We start from the raw sequence: 23667 nt of genomic DNA, 5'->3' as shown, positions 1-23667 counted from the left end.
GAAACAAAAAAAGAGAGAGAGAGAGAGAGAGAGAGAGAGGGGAAATCTGGACTTTTGAAACATATACAGTAATAAACTATAACTAAAACATTTCTGGTTGGAGAACAGGCCTTTAATATGGGAGATCCAAGTTCATTTCCCTGTTCCTCCACAGATCTCAACTGTGACCCTGGGCAAATCACTTATGGGATGTCTACACAGCAGCATTATTCCAAACTCAGCTATTCTAGAATAGCTGTTTTGGAATAGCTTATTTTGAAATCATGTGGCTACACACAAAATTCATTTTGAAACAGCACTTTTGAAATAGAGCCATTGGATGCACTATAGCTTATTTTAAAATAGGATTTATTCCTTGTCTTAAAGGCACCTATTTTGAAATAGCTAATTCAAAATAGGCATGATTCCTCGTGAAATGGGCTTTATCAACTTCAAAATAAGACAACTGCTATTTCAAAATTATTTCAGGATACCAGTTGTGTTGTGTAGATGCTGGGATAGTTATTCTGAAATGATGAATAACTATGCTGTGTAGCCATACTCCCTAGAAAAGGAAAAAAACAACAGCAACAAATGTAAAACGATAAAAAAAACCCACCCTTTTTCTAATGCAGTATAACAAAAAGTTGAAAGTAACTGTTGCAAAAGGAGTTTAGACAGCATTTTTTCCTCCAACTAGTGAACTTACAGATGTTATTTTTTCCACATAAAAATATCAGTCCTCATACCACAGGCACTGATCATCACTTGGGGTCAGGCAAGAATATATTCAAGACATAGTATAAATGATAATGGATAAATGATCAGATACATGATGGAAGCTGCTTACCCTTCTGTGAAGGTAAGGCATATAGGTCTCTCTCCCCAGCAAGGTGTAGGGAAGACAAAATGCTCAAAATGACAGTTTTTCTATTTCTGTAGCCTTTTTGTAGGCAGTCCATTTGTATCGGTTTGTACACCAAACTCTCTTGTGCTGCAACCTTGCTTATTTTAAATTCCAGGGATGGTTGAAGAGATTAGCTGTACTATTAGGGCCCTACCAAATTCACCATCCATTTTGGTCAATTTCCAGTCATAGGATTTTAAAAATGGTAAATGTCATGATTTTATATATTTCAGTCTGCAATGTCATGATGTGATTGTAGGGGTCCCGACCCAGAAAGGAGTAGTGGGTGGGGGGGTTGCAAGATTAGTGTATGGAGGTTGAGATATTGCTGCCTGTACTTCTGTGCAGCTTCTGGCAGCAGCACTGCCTTCAAAGCTGGCCATTTGGAGAGCAGCAGTTGCTGGCCAGGAGCCTAGCTCTGAAGGCAGAGATACTGCCAGCAGCAGCACAGAAGGTTGGATGGTATGGTATGGTAGTGCCACCCTTACTTCTATGATGCTTGCAAGGTCCTGCCCTCAGCAGCCACTATGTTCTGGCCCCCGAACTCTGAAAGTAACAGCTCAGAAATAAGAGTGACATAGGTATGGTATTGCCACCCTTACTTCTGCACTTCAGCTGGCAGAGTGCTGCACCCTGCCAACACTACAACCACTGATCTCCAGTTGCCCAGTTCTCCATGCAGTCCAGAAGTAAGAGTGGCAATACTGTGACCCTCCCAAAATAGCCTTGTGATTCCTCTGCAACTCCGTTTTGTGTCAGGACCCCCAATTTGAGAAAAGCTGGTCTTCACTGAATAGCCATCTGTACAGTGTAGAGTAAAATCACACAAAAAGGCCAGATTTCACGGGAGGACATCACCTGTCATAGTCCATGATGTGTTTTGTATGGCTGTGAATTTGGTAGGTCCCTGGCAATTATAGATTTTAAATGCTGCATACCACAGTGAAGTGTATTGCAAGAGGAATGGCCATAGCAGGTCAGACCAAAGGTCCATTTAGCCCAAGTATTTCCTCTGTGCTAGGCAGGAAAGTAGCAGCTTTAACAATGTGTGTGTCAATGTGCGTTACTTGTTTAATGCATTAATCCTAAAATGTCAGGAGCAAGGAGTTTAATCTTTTGACCCTATCCTGTTAAATAGACACAGAGAATATGAGGTAAGTTGAGATCTAGTAAGGAGACTTAATAATGAATGACTATGGGGAAAACCATGCTAAACCAGCAGCTCAACCTCTTCCTCAGAGAAGCAATATTCCATTACATTTTTTAAATGTCAGTTTTCACAAGGTAGAACAAGATGTTTGAAAATAAGCCATAAACAGATCAGCATTTCACCAGGTATATATCAGGACAATTATGCAAGAGCATTTTGTAATTTTTACTTGCTTCAACTTCTCTAAAAAGAGAAGGTTCTTACTTCAACTTCTCTGAAAAGAGTAATTTAATGGCACAGTTGAGGTCAAGACAGCATAGGTGGGTCTGTGCTGCCAGAGTCAGAATTAAACAGTATAATGAATTGATTAAGTTGATAGCTTGCCTTTAAAGCTAAGATCTTGTTTACATCATTTCAGGTTTCACTTGGGCCTTTGATTCTGCTTTATTGTTTTTTTTTTTTGTTCATTTTGTTTTTGTTTTTTCTGCATGAATCCCAGTAACCAGCATTTTACAATGGCTTCTTTCTCTGGGAAAGTCTTTACAAAAAAAAAAGCTCAGTTTTTATTCTCTCCAGAGCACATTTGATTGGAGGGACTTAAGGTAGCTGCTGAATTACAGTTAATGTTCGTTCTTATTGGGTTTCAAAGATGTGACCTGTTTAACCAATATATTCTACACCACTCTGACAACATGAGATGCAAGCCTGGCATGTGGGTGTGGGGAAATAAACCCATTAATTCAAATTAACTGACCTTTGAGCAGAACACAAGGTATCTATATATAGCCCAGAAGGAAGGAAAGGTGAAATAGTGTGAGGTTTTCGGTCACTGCGCATGTAGTCTGTCATAATACGTACACATCTACTTCCAGTTATTCTGTTCACAAATGCATGAGGTATATGCAGCTAGTCAGTATTTTTAAAGAACAAGTTTAGACTTCCAGTGAGGGGACTTATCACCCAAAGTACAAGTAACCTCTGGCTTTACACAGGGATGGTGATTGGATTTATAATGAACCAAAACATTCACTGTTGAATGTTTTCAGGTATGTTTGAAAGGAAAAAGTAAAAAATTCATAAATGAAAGGAATGTGGGACGACTTTTAAATCTCCAGAATACAGTTTAGTGCATGGGTATCTTGAAGTTAAAACCAGAAAAAAAGACTAGGGGGGGACCTCTCAAATTAACTTATTTTAAAGCCTTTGTACATTCTTGAATTCAGGAGGGCTGTTAGAGCTAAAACAATTTCCTTACATAAATGGATAAGTAGATTGCATGTTATAAATAACCAAACAAATAATGAATGATCAATTATTATTAACCAAACAAAAATAAAAGCCAGGAAGTTGGCAGCAATTTAGTAAGAGATCAGGCCTGTGAAAAAAATAGAGAAGGATTAAGTTAAAATTAAAATGTGTCATTTCACCACAGACTTGCTATATAAATAATGTAGTGATAAGAGCTGTGTGTATATGTAACATAACAGGAAAGCTAGCTAAAAGCTATCCCCTGAAAGTTTTACTGGGAGTGTGTTGTAAATTAGAATAAACTTTCCTCCTTTTCCTGATTAAATAGGAACACCTGATTGAGAATGAGGTATCCATACTACGCCAAGTGAAACACCCCAATATTATTATGCTGATAGAGGAGATGAATACTCCAACAGAACTCTATCTGGTGATGGAGTTAGTCAAGGTAAGACACTTTCAGAAAATTTTATTTGGCATTTATCTGCACATATAATGGAGTCTAGGAAGATTGTAATATCACTAAAATCTCAGGAGACATAATAAGATAAGCATTTTGATGAGAACTCATGCAAATACTGTTGCTGACAATTGTTCACTTTAAGGGAATTTACGTTTCACCTGGCATTAAGGTTTGGATATGGAGAAGGAAACGAATGAAGTGAGAAACTGTTTGCTACATAGCATGAGATGATGATTTGCAACATGAGATTCCAACAAAAGGACTGTAGAAAGTGGACATGGCGATCGAATGACGGGAAGTCCAAGAATATGATAGATATGATTTGATAAGAAGAAGATGGATAACATCAGCACAGCAGTTCCAAACTTTCCAAGGAGTGCATATAGACTCAGACCACAATCTAGTGATCACAAACATCAAGATAAAACTCAAAAGAAAATGTAAGACACAGTTTAAGAAAAGAAGATATGTGGCAGGGCTATGTGAGGAAGAAACAGGGAATGCATACAGAACAGCGCTCGAAGAGAAGATTGAGAATATCACCACAAAGAAAGACCTAGATAAGAGAGTCTCAGGGACAGCCATCTCTATAGAAGAGGCAATTGAGCAGACTGTTCCAGAAGAAGAAAAGATCAATAAGAAGTGGATTACCCAGAAGACACTGAAGTTGGTTCAAGAGAAAAGAGTGTTGAAGATCAGAAGAGATGTTTCTGAGATGGCAGAACAGCAATATAGGATGAAATGCAATGAGGTAAGGAAAGCAGCCAGAAAGGATAAGGAGAAATGGTTAGAGGAGCAATGTGAAGATATGGAGAGGTATTACGGTGAATGTAAGACCAGGGAGGTGTATTAGACAGTTAGAAATATTAATAGGAAATGGCAACCGAAGAAGATGGCGATCAAAGATGAGAACGAAGAAGTGCTCATGAACAGGGAGAAGATTGTGCAGCAATGGATGAAATATTGCACCGATCTATACAAAGCACAGTTGGACCCGAGTGTCTCAGAGAGACTGATTGATTGAAGAATTGAAAGAGATATCTTCCCCCGAGCATCGAGAGCAAGACCAATATTTCAAAGGAGGAAGTAGAAAAAGCAGTGAAACAACTAAAGAACAAGAGCCCTGGAAATGATAAGATCGTAGGACAGATGATCAAATATGGTGGAGAAAGCGTGATTCAGGAAATACACCGACTATGTAATATAGCATGGAAAGAAGGGAAGGCACCTAAGGAATGGACAAGATCTGTGCTAGTGACAATACCCAAGAAAGGAGGTACATTGGAGTGCAAGAACTACAGAACAATTGCCCTAATGAGTCATCTAGGTAAGGTGCTGATGATGATACTGACTGAGAGATTAAGATCGCAGATAGAAGAACATATAGCAGACAAGCAAGCAGGGCTCAGAAAAGGTAGAAGTACCATACAGCAGATATTGGCACTAAGACTGATGGAGAAAGTTCAATGAAAGAGCAAAAATGTATACACTTGCTTCATCGATTTTTCAAAAGGCATTTGACAATATAGATCAGAAAGTGACTTGGGCGGTGCTGGAGTCATACAGAGTGGATAGCAGACTAATATGGTTGTTGAAAGATATCAATGATAATGGGGAGGCAGCGGTAAGAACATGCAGAGAGTTGGGAAGTTGGTTTAAAACAAGTAGAGGTACGAGACAAGGAGATCCAGTATCGCCAAGTATCTTCATCGCACATCTGGAGACAGTGATGGACAAGATCAAGGAAAAGGTAGAAGGGATATGTGTGCACGGGAAAAGAATTAACAACTTGAGGTTCGTGGATGATGTAGTTATCATTGAGGAAGATGAGGAGAAGCTAGCAAAAACGGTGCGGGTGTTAAATGAAGAAGGGAAGCGGTACGGACTGATTATGAACATAGATAAAACAAAAACAATGGTATGTAGAGATAAGGAAATAGGAAGGAAGATCAGTGTGGATGGTATTGAACTAGAAAATGTAGAGAAGTTCACATATCTTGGGAGCAAAATAACGTATGATCTAGACTGTAAGAAGGAAATAGCAACTAGAATAGCAAAAGCAAGAGCGAGTTTGAAGGTGATAGATAAGATCTGGGAAAGCAAAGCAATTAGCTTAAGAATGAAGTTGGGCATCTTGAAAACGTGTGTAGTCAGCAGCATGTTGTACGGATGTGAGACATGGGTGATAACAGAAGATTCGAAAGGAAGAATATTGGCATTCAAAAGGAGTTGTTATAGAATAGAATGGATGCAGAAGGTCACCAATGAGGAATTATATAGGAAAATACAGCCGAAAGAGAACCTGCTGCAGAAGGTTATAAAACGGAAGCTACAACTATTTGGACATATTTGCAGAATGAACAACAAACGAAAAATCAAGACCCTAGTATTCGGCATACTAGATGGTTCCAATAGGAGAGGCAGACCCCACAGAGAATGGATAGATGATATAGCAGATTGGTGCAGAGCTAGTCTACAGAAACTAAGCCACTCTGCACTGGATAAGGAAAGATGGAAGGAAATAGTGAGAGAGGCATCAGACACCAACAGGCGCTGAGCCCACGGTTATTGATGATGATGATGGCATTAGACTATTCACATAGCATGGGTTCCAGGTACTTTTTGCAAGGAAGTTTGAATAACTTCTTGTTCTGTATTTGGAACTTTTTTAAATTAACTTTTTAAATTACACTGTACAGTAGATCTCCAAGTTACAGGTTGCAAGAGCGCAACCCTCACGTAACGCATATTTCACGCAAATCAGGAGGGAGCCAGGTGGCAGCCTGGCTCCTGGCTCCCCTGGGTTTGCAGAAGCTGGGAAACTGACCAGTGCACCAGTGCAGGTCAGATTCCTGGCTCCCAGAGTAGCACCTTGTTCCCAGCTCCCCACCACTCTGGGAGCCAGCTGGGAGAAGTCACGCTGCCACGGCTGTCTGTCCCATGGCTCCGCGCAGTTGGGAGAAGCCGGGGTGGTGCAGCCATCTGCCTACCTGGCATCCCCCTGCTGGGGGAAGACAGGGAGAAGTCAGGGTGGCATGTCTGTGTAGCCAGGTGGGCAGACACTCACGGCAAATTGGCTTCTCCCAGCTGGGGAAGCTGGAGGCTGCTAGAGGAGCCCCTGGGAACTCCAGTATTTCGACTTGCGCTTAACTTTTGTTAATGTGAGTTAAGCGCAAGCCAAAATCATGCATATCAGGGGTTTACTGTACATGTGACCAGCTTGCAATGTTTTTATCCATCAGCTTTTCTTATATAATTATTCACATAGAATAGTGTAAATTGTTTGTTTGCAATTAATCTGTGTCCTCTAGACAGTAGTCACAATAAATAAGTTACAGTCCCTTTCACATACAGGGTTCTGTTTCTTCAACCCAGAAGTACAGGTCTCTGTGCTTCAGCTAAAGGAGATCTAATGCTGGTGCCGGTAATGTTGCTTATCTTCTGTGGGTTGAACACTACATGTGCTTTCAGAGAGAGGAAAAAAATCTCATGAGCTCCACTTTACTGGCATTGGGAAGTGATATTGCTCTTGTGTGAATTTATCAAGCTACAGACCTTATGAATCTCCTTCATGGAAATATTTTTAGTGCATAACATGAACATGTTGCCTAAATGCCCTGGTTTGTGTAACATGTTCATATTACTCATGGGGCAATTCTGTCCCACTGCACCAGCACATAATTAATGTCCCCGCAGAGTTTACTCTTTCCCCTACAGAGACATCGATTCACGAGCCTTATTGGGCAGTGATCAAAAGGCAAGGGAGGAGGCGGGTGAGAAGAGTCTGGTTTGGTCTTTGGGAACAGCAGTGGGACATGTAAATAGATTTCACACACACACACCCCTCCTAGAACTGGAAGGGACCTCTGGAGGTCAGAGAGTCCAGCCCCGTGCCCTCTTGGCAGGACCAAGCACCATCCCTGATATCTATTTGCCCCAATCCCTAAATGGTCTCCTGAAGGATTGAACTCACAACCCTAGATTTAGCAGGGCAATGCTCAAAACACTGAGCTAGCCTTTGTGGTTGGGCTGTAACTGTCCCTCTTGCTACCTACCTCAGCTGCATCTGGAGTCAGGAGGAGCATGGCTGGGGAAATCCTGACTAGTGTCTCCTACTGGGCTGGGACTTCTTGCCTTTCGTAGGCTTGTTTCAGGTCAGCCCTAGGAAACTCCACTTCTGCTTTCAGCTCTCATCACACTCCAGCTATGAGAAAGCGGGTAGTTGCAGAGATCTGCTCCCCTGAATGCCCAACCCCCATGCATCTAAACTCCTCTCATCTTCTGCACCTGGACCATCCCTGCTAAGTCACCTGCACTCAGACACGCACCCTGCTGAGCCTCCCCACCCGATAAAATAATTGAAATGGTGTTACTAATAGTGTTATTGTGGCAAACATAATATGCAGAGTTTTGTGCAATTGTGTGCAGACTCTTTAATTTTTCGGTGCTGAATTCCCTCAGGGATAGCGTCTGTAGCAGCAAAGACTGCAGAATGACTTACACAGTTGTTTCAAAGGAAACCCCTTAAAAATAATACAGAAAAATTGATCTTCTGTTACAATACTTAAGGTATCTTCCCCATCCAAATTATTATAGACAACTATAATATAAAATTGTTTCCTTTGTGCTAAGATAACTAGTAATTTGGGTGTCTTTGCCCCAAGTTAGATATAAGCCTGCATCAAACAAGAAGCTTCTCTCACATATGCTTTGGCTCGCACATGCATGTACATTGTTTTCTTGTCTGGGAACAGTGGCAAACATGCAACCTACTGTGTATGTTAAAACAACATATACATACTTTATCAGCATATTAGATCAAAGTACAAATCAACCTTTCAGATTGTACTGCGATGGAAAAATTTCACTGAACTTGGGAACTAGAAGCTCCTGGTAAGGGTCTGTAGCTGCTGGCTCAGTACCGTTGCTTCATTTTTAGCTATCTCGAGAAACTGTATGCAGCAGATGCCTTATTTTGTTCTTAAGAGGCAACTTTTCTTCTTTTTAGAATTTGTAAAAATAAATAGCAGTTTTTGCATATATAACATACTGAATTGTTGCTGCTTTCATATGGGCTACAGTACTTGAAATTCCAACCCCCAGCCCAGCCAAATCACTCCTACACATGTATCCAAGGTAACCATCATGGTGGCACACAACTGAAATTAACTGCAACAAGTGGAAATGCCATATAAATGATATTGCTTCTTTACTGATGTTTTAAAAATGCTGTTACAGACCCTGAGGTCTAATGGATGCTGGGGGGATATTGCATCTCAGGTATGCTCAAAAAACCCTAGGCAGTTTCTCTGTGCTTTGTATTGTATGGGACAAATGTACTGTAGAATGCGACACTGTTATGATGCCGCCTCATCCTTATTTATGTTTATTTTTCATAATGATTGCACTGTTATTTCTAACATGTACTTTATTATGTAATTATTCCCGAGTATGCATTTTCACACATCACCTAACGACTCTTGCTGCTAGGCAATGTGCAAACCAATAGTGCTGCAGTACCCTGATGAGTTCAAATATAAACAGACAAGACAGTCAGAGGCAGGAAGACAGTATGTGGTGATATTCTTTTTTTACTGCTAGGGAACTGAGACCTAGAGAAGTAAAGGGACTTGTCCAAGGACACAGGGAATCCTGTCAAGAATTGGACTCAGAGACCCTGAATTACGGTGTCTCAGTATGCAAGATTATAGTAGGGAAGTACGATAGCAGTTTCCAAGGGCCTACTTACAGAAGGCGAGAGCCTGCAGTAAGTGCTGCAAAGTGTTTGGTGAACTACTAAGTAGTCGGTGAACACTAAGCTAAACCACGTGAGGTCACTCTTAGTAGGCGGTAAGTGCCCACGTGAGGAGTAAGTGAGGAGTTGCTGGTGTGCTTTAAATTCACCCTAACTTACAGCACACAAACTTTCCATGCACTCAAGACCCAATTCATATAGCCTACCTTCCTCAGGCAATACGTGACCTAGGATTTGAGCATGCCTCTGGTGGAAGGATGCTGAAGCGTGGCTTTCTCTCACACCTTTTCAGCAGCCTGAGTTGGGTACTGACACCGGATGATTTCTTTTCTGATCATTGCTTTGGATGTTTTCCATTACTTTAGGGAGGAGACCTATTTGACGCGATCACATCTTCAACAAAGTATACAGAGAGAGATGGCAGTGCGATGGTCTACAACCTCGCCAGTGCATTGAAATACCTCCACGGTCTCAACATTGTGCACAGAGACATTAAACCAGAGAATCTCCTGGTATGTTCCTGCTTTTGTCATGCATTCCATTGCCTTGTCCCCCAGAAATATAAATGTTTGTATGTAAATGTTAAGAAGTTGAGGAGCTGAACAGTTGCAGACCTAGAATATGGATTTAGAATGACTGCATGCTTAAAATAAATCTTTCCATTGCATATTAATAGACCTAGGGAAAAGTGATCTGTGCCTACTGTGCACCAGATCTTTGACTTATCACTTACATTTTGATTGGTGGCTCTGACAGGGATCAGCACAAAACGGGTTAAAATGTGTTAATGAATTGTTTGCAATCACAGTGTCAGTGTAAAACCAGAGTTTTAATCCCTTTCTGAAAATCATAGGTTTATTTGAACACAAGCTATGCCTATGCTTAACATACTAAATCACTGTCATGGCTCTCCCTAAACACTAAATGAGGAGTTGTAGCTATAAGAGGTGGAAGACCACTTCACTAGCACTTCACTGTGCTGTAACTTGCGGCACTGGTGCGGGGGGTGGGGAATGGAAGGGGAAAAAGGGTGTCTCAGCCTGAGCCAGAAAGTTGCAGCAGACTAAAGCAGCAGTAGACATACCCTAAGATATCTCCCCTCCCAGCCCCACATCTAATAAAGTCTTTTTGATGGCTTCTCATCATCCTAGCTATAAACTAGTACCTTTATTTCCTCTGAAGGAACTGTATTTAATTTCCATTAGTTCCCATCAGGATATAAATATCTGCAGCTCTAGCCATGGTAGCAATAAATATTGTGGATTCTATTTTAGAAGCTCCAAGAGGAAGTTGGCAGTGGGGTGAGAATGCCTTATTCTCTGCTGCTTTGTGCCTTGTATAGGCAGAGAAAGCAAAATGTTACTAAGCCGTTCACTGCAGAGCTAATGTTAACACCCACATTGCATATGTGTAAATAACTACTTACAGTGCAAGGCACTGGTCAGCAAGTCTAGAATCCACATCGCAGGCAGTATCCTCAGCAACTGGAAAGCCATATTTGATTTAAACTCTGTTTGTTTGTCAGTCCTATTAATGGTTTAATGAGATTGCACCAAAGGAGAAGCTGTTAGAAGGGACTTATGTCTTACTCCAGCCTCTGTTTGAGCAAGCCAACAGAGCAAGGCTGAACTGGCAAAACTCTCTTATTAAACTGAATAGCCCTTTCTTACCTGAGTAGTCCCATTGACTGCAGTAAGTCTGGATTTCTAGGACTGGCTCTTTCTTTTAGCAGTGATATCAAACCTCCAATGAATGCATTTGGGGAAAAAAAATGCATTCAGGCCTTGTTTGATAATTTTTTAGGTGGAAGGAATGTGGCAACGGATGTTGTTGAGCTGTGGATACAGGAATTCTACTGTGGAGTTTAATAATTAGAAGTAGTAGTAGTACCCTTTATTACTTTGAAGTGGCTAGAATGTTGTATAGATAATCTGCAATGAAGAGTGACCACTTAATGATAGGACCTGAAAATTTTCAGGACAAAAATATGAGCTAAGGGAGAGAAAAACAGAGGAGACTAAGGTTGTTTTGTCTTTAAGTGTAGTGACTCTGAAGATTGACTGTTCATGCTGACGTAATTTCAATGTAGTGTTTTGGTCCAGAAGCAAACAAGAGTTGTACAATTTTAGTAGCTGGTATCATGCCATAGTTGATCCTATTCATTTAAAAATAGTAATGTGGTGGCATCAGGATATTGGGCAGTTTGGAGTCATGAAGCTAATGTGAAGCTAACCACTGGCATTATAAGCTCTCATTAGTAATAGAATCAGAAATAAATAGGAACAAACATCCATTTTGCCTAGAAAGCTTAACAAGATTTCTCAACAGGTACAATTCTTTTTCTTTGTGATTGACACTGGCATGCATGTTAAGATAAGATCATAGAATTGCATGTAAGTATTAACAATGCATCAATTGCCTATTATAGTAACCAGCAATTCACTTCTTTAACCTGAGATCATCCAGCTGTCTGATTTTCATTCTTTACCCTCTTTTTATGCACTCAGAAATATGAACTGTGTTGTCATTGTAACGTGCTATATCAGGGAGCATGCAAATTTCCTTTAGAACTGCAAGTTATAACAGTACAATGACTTATCGATCTTGTTCAATTGTTTGAAAAAGTCCAAAGATAAATTCAGCTTTTGTCAGTGCAGCTTTTCGTCAGGTACTCCAGCCACTTATGTCTAAATTGACATATCGAAATTGTACTTGCAGAACAAAGCCAACACTTGCATGCTTTGCAAGTAATGTCTTGATTGTTTCAGCCTCTTTGGTTATGTTTCATAGTTTCGATTTTATCTAAACAACAAGCAGACATCAAAAGCAGCTCAGAAAACACCCAGAAGGGTAAACACATTTCTTCAGGATGCCTAAATCAAGAGCCCAGAATTTAGGGGCAGAGTAGTAATCTGACTACATAATGTCTATTGCATGCATGTAAAGCTGTGAGGAGACATCTGCTGAATTAAGACAGTTTCATGCAGCTTACGATTGTAAGTAAAACAGTCCAATTTAAACTCTGGCTTTCACTGGTTGCAAGTAAATTGCAATTTCCTTGTGTTTAGTCCAAATTCTGAGTATTTTTAAACATATTTTCTTGCTGATAATTAAGGGCTAAATCATGGCTAGACCAACACAGCTTCAGAGGACATGAGTGGTAATAAAATAGCCTCCCTGGGCATTAGCTCCAGGGACACTGAGGTTAGCAGGTGCCATGTCCTTCCCTTAGCTCCATGGAACAGTCACGCAGTCATGTAGTCGGCAATCCTAAAAGTACGAGCCAGTACTGCTGATCTGTCATGCAGGTGGTAGTTGGCTATGGATGAGGACTAGAGGAGTGAGGGGGGAGCTGGGGAAAGACACCTTGCCATTGGTGCAGCTGTGCACTTTTACACAGGGCAGATTGTTCATACACATTCTGGACTTGTGTTCAAGAGCCTTTAGATTATTCCAAAAAGGCCCAGAGCCACTTCCAGTTCTTCTTCGAGCGCTGGCTCCTGTCCATTCCACAACAGGGATTTGTGCTTGCCAGGTGCATTGGTGCTGGAAGTTTTTTCCCTAGCAGTACCTATAGGGGAGTGCAATTAGTGACTCCCCTGGTATACGGGGCACTATTGTGCTGCTGCTCCCTCCCTCCCTCCCTCCCTCAGTTCTCTCCAGTGATAGTGCATTGGAACAACTCTGCTCCAGGCTGGGTGGTTGTCTTCTCCCTGTTGTCATCTTTGTAGTTAGTGATCTGCTTAGGGGCTTCAGCCTGGCCTGACCTTCAGGGTTTACAGCCTGTGATTTCATGCAGTCTGTGCTGGTCAGCAACCTGCATAGGAGTTGCTCGCGCTGTCTTGGTGAAGCACACATCAGTGACAGGTGAAAAATTTGCAAGTCTTTTAAGCCTCGGAGGAGTGGGACATTCAGCTTTGTCACTCCTTATGGAATCAGCCCTAGTCTAGCACTGGTGCAAGAACTGAGTTTATTCTGGTAAACGTGATATTTACAGTATCTCCATTTTAGTCAAAGTAGTCACCCAAGTTTTATACTTATGCAAGTGAGAGCAGAGTCTGGCCCAAATTATTCCCATCTGAGAGAATAAGAGCATCATTCTTGTGCTTGTGTATATATACTAGTCACTTTCAGAAGTAACTCTGTATTACTGCCTTAGTGGCTTGGAAGATTTACAATAAGCCGCAGCAATTCATGTTTTATAAATCAACCGTCAGAAGTCCTGGGAGCAGTTTTAATAATGCTCCAGAGGGTCTGTGCACAGTGTAATGTGTTGGAGGTCCCTCCTTTGAAGTAGTCTAGTAATAGGCTTTCCTGCAGATTTGAAAGGTGATTTGAGTGTGGAGGAGTTAGAGAAAACAGTTGCTTAATGACGTCTTTTGATGCTGTCTTCGGGTGACCCCTTGGGATGAAATTTATATTAAGCATGCAAAAACTTTGCTGGTTTTAGAACTGTCCTTGAAACACTTTGTGCAAATGAAAACGTGTGTGTGTGTGTGTGTGTGTGTGTGTGTGTGTGTGCACGAGCGCATGAGCGCCCATGTGCACCTCCCTACATAATACCCATTCTTTGCCGATCTGTTCCTTAATTTTGTAGACATGGAAGCTAAGAAATACATGGGCAAACTTGGGAACATAGATGTGTCCTTTGTGCCCTCAGAAGGGTCTGCATTCCCAAGTGCCCCATTCAGAAAATACAATTAAATTATACAAGGAATGTCAAGGATAATTATAAAAGTAAGAGAGAGTAGGAGATTCCAGTGCACTGCTCTCTAAATCAGAGGCTCTCCAAGTAGGGAATCTACAGAATGTATTCTGTACGGAGGATGAAACCCTTTAGGGTGGTGGGGAAAAACTTACTGCACATATTTTACCTACAGCAGTGGAAAAACTAGCAGTACCAATTTTTCCAGACATGTCTGTAAGGAGCTGCTTAGATCACAAACAAATCAAAAAGGTTTTGCAGGTTGGTCATTGCATAAATAGGAAACTTTGCAAATATGTTACATGTTGGTGAAATTTGCTATTTATGCCATGACTAACCCATGAAAAATATGATTTCTCTGTGGAGGTTCTCAAACTAGGGCCCCAGACCTGAAAGGGGGGAGGGTTGAAAGCTTACTAAGGGAACTGTGGTAGTGTGATCTCTAATTCCACATTGCTACTGGCAGATGGTGCTGCCTTTGGAGCTGGGTGCCGCAGCTCTGGCATCCCAGCCACCTAGCTGTGAAGGCAGAGCAACAATACCATGCCACCCTTACTGCTGTCACTGCTGGTGGGAGGTGTTGTCTTTATATCTGGGCATGCAGGTAGCAGCCACTGCTGTCTACTCTGCCTTTGGAGCTGGGCCAGAGAGACCAGAATTCATAAGGGAGACCATAGTTCATGGCCTGTGACCCAATTCTCCTGGCCACAAGTTTGGTAAACCCTACATTTCAGGTAATGGTGATGTACATTTTGACAGGTTTCTGTTACACTAATGTAGCATTATACAAAGTTGTTGCCATCTGTAAGTTAATCCACCTGCCATGACTTGATATGAATATTTAATTGAAGGTAGAAGGGGATCTCTACATAGCTGTTTCAAGCATCCAACACAGGATGGAATTGGTTTCCTCCAAAAAAATCCCCGTCACATCAGTAACAACAGTATAATGCAAATAAGCAATAGCTCACAATTTACATTAGTACAGATTTAAGTAGCTCTGTTTGAATCAATGTATTACTGTTTTTTGAGAGTTGTGTCTTGTGTTTTTAAGTGGTATATGTTTTTGTGTGGCGGGAGGGGGCATGAATCACTACAAACACGAAGAAAGGGCATGAGATAAATAAGTTTGAGAACTACTGCTCTGTAGGTGTTATGGCTGCTTTTGGGGGTAGGCTTCTTTTAGGGAGAAGTTCGTGATTTTGGCAAGTATGTGGAGTTGTATTGTTTGACGTAGGGACTACAGATTTCTGAGAGAGGTAAGCACAGAGTTTCCATATTGGACGTGGGCTCTTTAAAGAAAAGTTATAGTTCAAATACCTACATTCACATATATTGTACAGAGCAGAAAAATGCAGAAGCTCAAGTTACTGTGCTAGGAACTGGTTAAACACCTCGTACCCATTGCCCAAAGAGTTTACAATCTAAAGACAACATAGTCAATGTACAAGCAAAGTGGTCAGCTTGATGATGGGCCTTCAGCAGCTTGAAGGAGAGGGAGGCAGTCTTACTGGTCTGGTTGGTGAGGGAAGGTTTCATGCATAAAGTAGTAGCAAGGAAGAAAGCACAGACATGTTTGTGGGACAGGTGGGCATTTAAAGCTGGTAATGCTGAGCAAAGGGCACGGGCAGGTGAAGGAGCAGAGATGTCAAGTTCCTTGAAAGCAAGAACAAGAAGTTTGCACGTAGTCGCCTGCTTTTCCAGAGCGCTGTCTATGGGTGGAGGGGAAGGATGGGAGTGGGCGTGGTGGTGAGGGGGAGATTGAGTAATATGGTCAGAGCAGCAGGCAGTAATTTTACTTATACAGCATTTTGAATACCATGGGGGAAGTGGATGGCAGGGAGGCCACAGAGAAGGTATTTAAAAGGTATTTTATAAAGACCAGACCATAGCGCTCTATTATTCAGAGCCAGAAGTCTAGTCCCATACCTAACCATTGCTCTGGCCTTGGCCAATAAACACCTTGCAAGATTATTATGAAAATATAACATCTGAACCTTTATTTAGGCATATCTTCTCTAGGTAGGGAACTAGCATGTACACCTGTCCTTTGGCATGAGCAATACATCATTCTAAAGCATGGTCACAATGGGAAGCACTGTGTAAGTGACTAGTATGACTAAAAGAATTAGGAAATTGTTTCAAGATTCTTTTAGGAGTAGGTAGGGACTAGATCTATAAAAACCAAAAATCAATTTTAAAAATTGTTTAGATTTACTTCCTTTCTCAAATTGAATTTAATCTCATCAGAACTTTCCAACAGAGAAGTAAAGCTCTTCAAGCACAAAGGTGATTCGTACCACCAGAAGTCAAAGCCTTCAAGAATCATAGACAAAACCAATGTAGTGGGTAACTTTGAAGAATCTCTCTTCTCCTCCCATTTCATCATGTTCCTGTGGTTTTACTCCCCTCTTTATTGGAAAAAATATCCTTCAATCCCTGTTCTGTTTTTGCTAACTCCAGGTGTGCGAGTATCCAGATGGAACCAAGTCCTTGAAACTAGGGGACTTTGGACTGGCCACAGTGGTTGAAGGACCTTTGTATACTGTCTGCGGCACACCTACATATGTGGCACCAGAAATCATTGCAGAGACTGGGTGAGAATACTGTGGTTTTGTCTCCGATGTTGGCATTAGAAAGACTGGGGTTGGGGAGCAGATTTTGGTCCCTGATAAATCTTTGATTTCACTGATCTGTAGATGTAGGTCATTTTATCTGGTCTTACACTGCATTCATTAGACCAGAAGCTAAAAAGCCTATTCCACATAGATTTTCTCTGGCAGCACTCTACAAAATATCTGTGTGTGCATGTAGCTTAGATAAGAGGTACTGCTGCAGCTGACTGACTGTCACAAAGCTCCTGGAATTAAATCACAGACCTCTTGGGTGCAGAAGAGATGGTAGTTGGCATGAATAATTTTGATCTTCTAATGTCAGATTGGTGCACTGTAGCTCTGGCACAGCACAATTGCGAAAGGGGCATGATAATGAAGCTAATTGAAAGATGCTAATGAGGTACTTACATGAATATGCAGCGCCTCATTAGCATAATGGCAGTCACAGCACTTCGAAAGTGCTGCTTTCACGCCTTTTCGAAAGGACCTCGCACATTTTGAAATCCTCTTATTCCTATTTAGTTATAGGAATAAGGGGATTTTGAAGTGTGCAGGATCCTTTCAAAAAGGACCTCATGTAGACAAGCTGTGTGCGTGGCGGCCACTGTTATGCTAATGAGGTGCTTCATATTCATGGCAGCGCCTCATTAGCATATTTCAGTTAGGTTCATTATCAGGCCCTTTTTGAAGTCCTGGGGCTAGTGTAGACATAGCCTTTTAGAGCTAAAAAAATGAGAGCACATGGGACATGCTTTGACTTACATCATCATTATTCATATGCTTAAAAAGAAATGTTCGTTCTTCATCCTAGTGTTACTCAATCATAGAGGAGACGCAAGACCTGGAATCTTGCTCTCCAGTTTAGTAATGTCAGAGCAAGAGGCAGTGTGTCCACTGTGGCAGGAGATGGAAAGGATTTCCTCCTGTTTCTCAGCACTGTCTTCCTTTGATTATTATGGGCTGGTACTGAGAGGAATTTGAATCTGACCTGAAAACTATTGACTGTTGTTTGGAGATTTGGGGATGGTGAACTAAAACAAAGAAAAATGTGGGATTTTCAGGTCTGAATATTCTGGAGAACAGCAAGAAAAATATTGACTAGGTGACCCTCTTGTTTTCTTCAGGGCATAAACACTCGTATGAAATGCTAATACATCTGCCTTTGGCAGACTCTCATTATGTATTAATTTAAAAAAAAACTAATTAGAGGTGACATATTTTAGAAGTTTACACAAATAATGCCTTTTTTCCCCCCAGATACGGCCTAAAGGTGGATATTTGGGCTGCAGGTGTGATCACATATATACTGCTTTGTGGATTCCCACCTTTTCGCAGGTGAGTTTAGTTCAAGGTCAAAGGGCAGACAGGAAAGAATTAATTACCAGAAGACTTATTCAGGTAAGAGGGAGAAACCTGATTTCTTCCCTCCTCACCTGAGCAATAATCATATCCTGCTGCTTTCAAACTGTGCTGTTTTCCAAGATTTTTTTTTTAAACTGGCTTATGCTGCTCCCACTTTAGAAATTACCCTGCCCTGTCTTAGGGTAAGAAGCCAGCTTTCTCTGTCACTTTTTCCTCCAATCTCATAATCCACAGCAAGAATTCAGTGCATTGAGCATGTACAGTCCACCCTCTAGTGTTTGCAACTGGGAAGTTCAGCTGCTTGTTTTTCCTCTTGGAGAACTGGTCACATGTAAATGATAGCCGTTAGCAATAACTGTTTTTAAATACCTTATTTCTGTTAGTTGAACTCTGTCACTAGCTACTGTTTTCAGTGTCATTTAAATCTTAGAGCCAGTCATATGAGAATGTTTGTAATCAGTGAATCATGAACTTGTTATGGTTATTCTGCATGTCAGGCGTGTATTTATGCACGTGCTCAGACTTGATATTCACAAACTTGTCTCTGTGGTTGTCAGGGATGGGAGTAAAGTATCTGGAACTTTGGAAGAGAAGGAATCAAACTACATTTTAAACAGGACATATGGATTTGTTTGGCTTTTTTAGATCAGGTGACCAGTTATCCCCAGGCCTTCTTATTTTCATTCCGCCACTCTTATTCCTGAGGCTGCCATTTTTAAAAGGTGATTGGGCAGCCCTGAGCTGCATGTGGCTCTTTCAGCAGCCCCTTGCTGCTCCTGCCTCCGCTCCCCCTCCCTGCCTGCCAATGAAAGAGCAGGACTAAATTTAATTGGTTTAACGGCTGGTGCCCGCTCTTAAACCAATTAAATTGAGCCCTGCTCTTTCAGCACAGCAAGTCAGAGAGGTGCCCCTGCTGCACTGTATGTGGGGGAGCTGGAGGGAGCCACAGCTGCGCAGAAGAGAACATGGCTGGCAAAAGAGCAGCATTGTGTGGCACGCCTTTTGAAAGCTAACTGAATCTTGGGTTGGGGGGCAACCTTGGCAATCTTAGGGGGGGGCGGTTAAAGGCTGCAGGTTGAGGGGGGGGTTAAAGCCTGGCCATGGTAGGGTGAGGGGGTTAAGGCTGAGGCAGGTTGGAGCTGTGGGTGGGTCGGGGAGTTAATCATGGCAGCAGGTGGGGGGGGGCGGGTTAAGCCTGTTGGGGGGGGCAGAGATCCAGCACCTTTTCTCCAAGAAGAAAAAGCACTGGTTATCCATAAGGTATCAAGGCCTGTTTTTATTGATGTGCATAAGATAGAATTACACTGCAAAAGGCATGCATTTATATTAGCTTTACTAAGTTAAAATTTGTTTCTCTCTCTGGCTATGTTTCTTATAGGTCATTTTTTAATAATTTTGGAAAAGCAGAGACATTTCTGTGTAGTTTTGCATGTTTTTCAGATACAGTTGGCTAGTTAGCAATGTTTGACTCACCCTTCAAAGATGCACCCCATATACCTCTTACAGTTACTCTGCCCTGCTACCATTCTTCTGATACCAGAAACAAGTGAAAGAGAATCTGAGCGATATTGCTAGAGATTTAGAGCACTAACATTTGGGACCAATTTTATTATTGCACTATCTTAATCAAAAAATCTGATCCATATATCTAATCTGTGCTCCTCTGACGTCTCCCTCCGCCACCCAGCAATATAGGGGTTATCTATTCCTTTCACTGCTCTGATTTCTGCCCATGGCACAAAATGTTAAATTCTGCATGGGAATAAATTTATCCCAGGTTTTTCTCCTCTTCGCTGTGTGTTTTAATATAATGCCTTTGTTGGTTTGGCCCACAGGAGAGAATTGGATCACAGTTGCTGGTGCTCCTACACACAACATTTGCCTATTGTGGCTGGAGACATGGGGATTCACAGAGAAAAGGAAAAAAAACTAACTTGTTCTACTTTTCCTCCCCAACTTCAGCGGGAGATTATTTTCCTTGTGTTACCTATGAAATCTCTACTTGAATGGGAGGCAATAGGAGGCCTTTGTCCTGTGTATTGCCCCTCCACCCTGACCACTGTTGAGAGCATAACGATCGTGTAATACTGACCAGACTTATGCTCCTGGGGTACAAGGTGGCAAAAAGAGCAAATTGTTATAATAGTGGATGGAAATTTTTCTTCTCTGCTACCTCAGAAATGTAATTTCTTCCATTGTTCTCATCCATTATTTTTCATCCACAGTGAGAACAATCTTCAGGAAGACCTCTTTGACCAGATCCTCATTGGCAAGCTAGAGTTTCCCTCCCCGTACTGGGATAACATCACTGACTCAGCAAAGGTACTGAAATAAGTTCAGAGCCCAGGCCTTCAAGCTCTGAAATTGTTAAATAAGCCAGTGCAAGCATAGTGCCCCCCCAGCTGCAGAGAATCTAGGCTGTTGTACTATTGCTGAAAGTATTCCAAATCATTGTGTCCTTCAGAGTATGGCAGTGATGAAAATGCAGGTTTCAGAACCCTACCCCCATGTTATTTTCTGGGTGAATGACTAACAGAATGTTGATTATATTCAATGAGCATTGCATGTAGTTTGGTTTATTTAACAATGACTCTTGTACTAGGTCCAGTGCTTCAGCTGCAGTGTCTCTCAACATTTTCCCCCTCATCACCCTTTTGGGAGAGGGTTGTTTGGTACATGGACCACACACTGTTCATTTCACTTTTTCCAGTTTCACCTTTTGGACTAGAAGCTGATTGAAATACAAACATCTGATCTGCCAGTTACCAATGCATTTTTTTTTACACTTAAGATACCACTTTCCTTTGATTTCATACGTTAACCATTTAAAGAAAATGTTTGACATCATACCCCTAATTCCTGGAAAGGCCCAGAAGCTACAGTAGTGTGCTTGTGAATGATGTTTGAATAAGTTTTATACAATTCACTTCAGGGGCACTTGGGGGGCATTGAAGAGGAAAATCATTTTTGTTGTCGAAAGAACAAAGTTGACTATGCTGCTCTCAATGTCCTAACGGCCACTGGCTAGATCAGCAGCGATAGTAGCCTCATAAAAAAAGACCATAGTCCCAGTCCTTTATTAAATCATTCTTTCACTCCTCTGAGAGCTAAAGCAGCTCTAAAGCCAGTCCTCGGCTTCACATGGCTCATGGTTTTGTTAGCCATATCTACCCCTTTCCTGGCTGTTAGTATATGAAGTGCAGCCAGAGGGTTTCAGTTGACAGCTGCCAGAATGGTACCTTCCTCCAGCCAACTGGCAGTTTGCACAAAAGAGAGTAGCAGTCAAATCAGCACCTGCCTTGGAGGTGCCCTCCATGCTCCAAACTTGAACTGAGTACAGTGTGAGTAGCCTGAAGTATCTGCCTCCTGGCTCTTATTTGTGCTGGGTAATTGGGCTGAACTGGTTACTTTCCTGAATGGTAGGGTTAATAAAAGCCACTTAGATGCTTATGTATTGTCTCTCCTGAGAAGTCACTACACACAAGAATAGTGGAATGTTCCTCACTAGGACACAGAGCAATGGACAATTTTGAGGCTACAGAAACTTTCCAAAAAATGGGGCAGTTGGGTTTTAATGAAAGGAATTATTTAATATTAATTGGTTTCTTTTGTGAGTGGTATTTTGTGTGTTGACCCTCCATCTGCACCCGTGAGTTAGCTGCCAGTTGTAAAGAGGGAAACTATAAATTACTAACGTTGATAAAAATGGTAAAAGGGAAAGTTACACCTAGTATTGATAACTCACTGGCTGCCTTTTGTATGACTAATCATTGCTGCAGACCCACTTGTGACAGTACTAAATAGAAGCACTAGAGAAATATGCAGTGAGACTAAGGTAATTTGTTGTATAGTTTCTGAACATTTTGAAGGCCTTCCGTCAACAAAGCAGTTAAGCATATACTTAGTTAGCTGTGGGGTGAAATCCCAGTCACTTACATTAAATGTAAGCACATCAGCACACTAGATAAAACTCTCTTTTTGCCTTGTCTAGCTCTGTCTGGGGATTTCCCCTGTCCTAGGGAGAAAAAGGGATCTTTAGAAGAATGGTCAGGCTGGCTAAAGAATACTTGGTTCTTTCAAAGTGGCCATAGCAGGAAAAGAATACACCCCATAGTATAACTAACACTGGTGCTGTCAGGAATTCTGTTCAATAAGAATTACTAACAGTGCTCTGTGCTGATGGGTATTTTTCAGTTTCCAGATGTAAAGGACTGGCAGCATCATCTTAAATTTTTACAGGTGGTTCCAGTGATTGATAGCACTTGTAAACTAATACACAAAGAAAATGTTAATGCTCTATACAGTTAAGTCTTCCCTCCTAGTAATGCCTTTTAAAATTCCTGGTTCAGAAATGCACTTACCTTTTGCTACAAGCTGGTGCTCTTGCCATGTGCTTTCTGTTCTGCCATCCTAACTGAGCCCTCTTCAGCAGCTTTACCTTCTTTGTAAATTACTAAAAGGCTTGTGGCTTATGACTTGATGGTTACAAAACATTATGGGACAGTCTGGCTGAGCATATCTGCATATGTGCTCTGCTCAGAGGGTTTAGTGAAGAGGCAGTTTCTGTCCATGCTGCCTGAATGTATTTATTCAATACATTGCCTGAGTGTGAGGGTGATATCTCCCCCCGGGTGGGAGTCAAATTGCAGTTTTGTCATTGACTTCAGAGAGGCCAGGATTTCACCCAGGCAGTGGGAAAACACGGTAAATGCCAAGAATGTAATGCAAAAACTGTTTCACATTTCATGGATGTTCTTTTTTTTCTTTTTTAGGAGTTAATTAGTCTGATGCTACAGGTAAATGCAGAAGCTCGATATACAGCAGCACAGATCTTGTGCCATCCCTGGGTGTCCGTGAGTAAATTCTGTATCATACTTGCTCTTAGTACAGCACTATTAGGAGTTACACCATAATATTACTATCTTGTTAGAGACATAGTGTCTGGGGCTGTCAGAAGTAATGACCAACCTCAGAAGTTTTGGGCAAAGCCATGTCCATGGCTGTTACCTAAAAACAATGCAGTAGAGGATAATTATAGGCTGAAGCCGACCCTTCTACTGCACAGAGTTTATTGTGGGCTGTCTTTGAAACACATGAATCTGAATTTCCAAAAAAAAAAAGCCCAACAGAATAAGGGGTGGAGAGTATTAGACTGTGCTACCATGATTTTTTCAGTGAAAGGAAGAGGATGCTTTAGAGATGGCAGGTATAGCTAGTCCTTGCCTAGATGTTGGCTGTTTACCTATAGAAGAGGATTTTCACACTGTGCTGCTACATGAAAGGAGACAATTTCTATTCCAGTAGAGCAGCGGGCGATTTATTTTCTAACAGGAAATAGATTGGAAGGCATTGGTAGCTACTCTGCTCTCAATCTTTTTACAAGCTAGGTAGAGCCACAAAGGTCCCTCCATCCCAGACAGGCTTGTTTTTGGCAGAGGGCCTTATGGATGACTCAAGTGCCTTTTTTTTGTTTTTAAAGGCTC

General features: G+C 41.5%; 1 protein-coding gene across 2 annotated transcripts in view; it reads left to right on the top strand.

Annotated features, from left to right (window-relative positions):
• DCLK2 (doublecortin like kinase 2) overlaps nucleotides 1-23667 on the top strand; it is a 151702-nt gene that overhangs the window by 119229 nt on the left and 8806 nt on the right. For both annotated transcript variants that reach the window (XM_074991901.1, XM_074991900.1), the window contains 6 exons: nucleotides 3613-3732; nucleotides 9868-10014; nucleotides 16671-16804; nucleotides 18080-18157; nucleotides 20410-20506; nucleotides 22957-23037. In XM_074991901.1, the coding sequence (XP_074848002.1) occupies nucleotides 3613-3732; nucleotides 9868-10014; nucleotides 16671-16804; nucleotides 18080-18157; nucleotides 20410-20506; nucleotides 22957-23037 (657 nt within the window). The remainder of the gene's footprint in view (nucleotides 1-3612; nucleotides 3733-9867; nucleotides 10015-16670; nucleotides 16805-18079; nucleotides 18158-20409; nucleotides 20507-22956; nucleotides 23038-23667) is intronic.

This window comes from Carettochelys insculpta, chromosome 4, assembly GCF_033958435.1.
Source record: "Carettochelys insculpta isolate YL-2023 chromosome 4, ASM3395843v1, whole genome shotgun sequence".
In the NCBI taxonomy this organism is placed as follows: domain Eukaryota; kingdom Metazoa; phylum Chordata; order Testudines; family Carettochelyidae; genus Carettochelys; species Carettochelys insculpta.
Note: the sequence above shows the minus strand (reverse complement) of the source record. Positions and strands in the feature narration are given on the sequence as shown.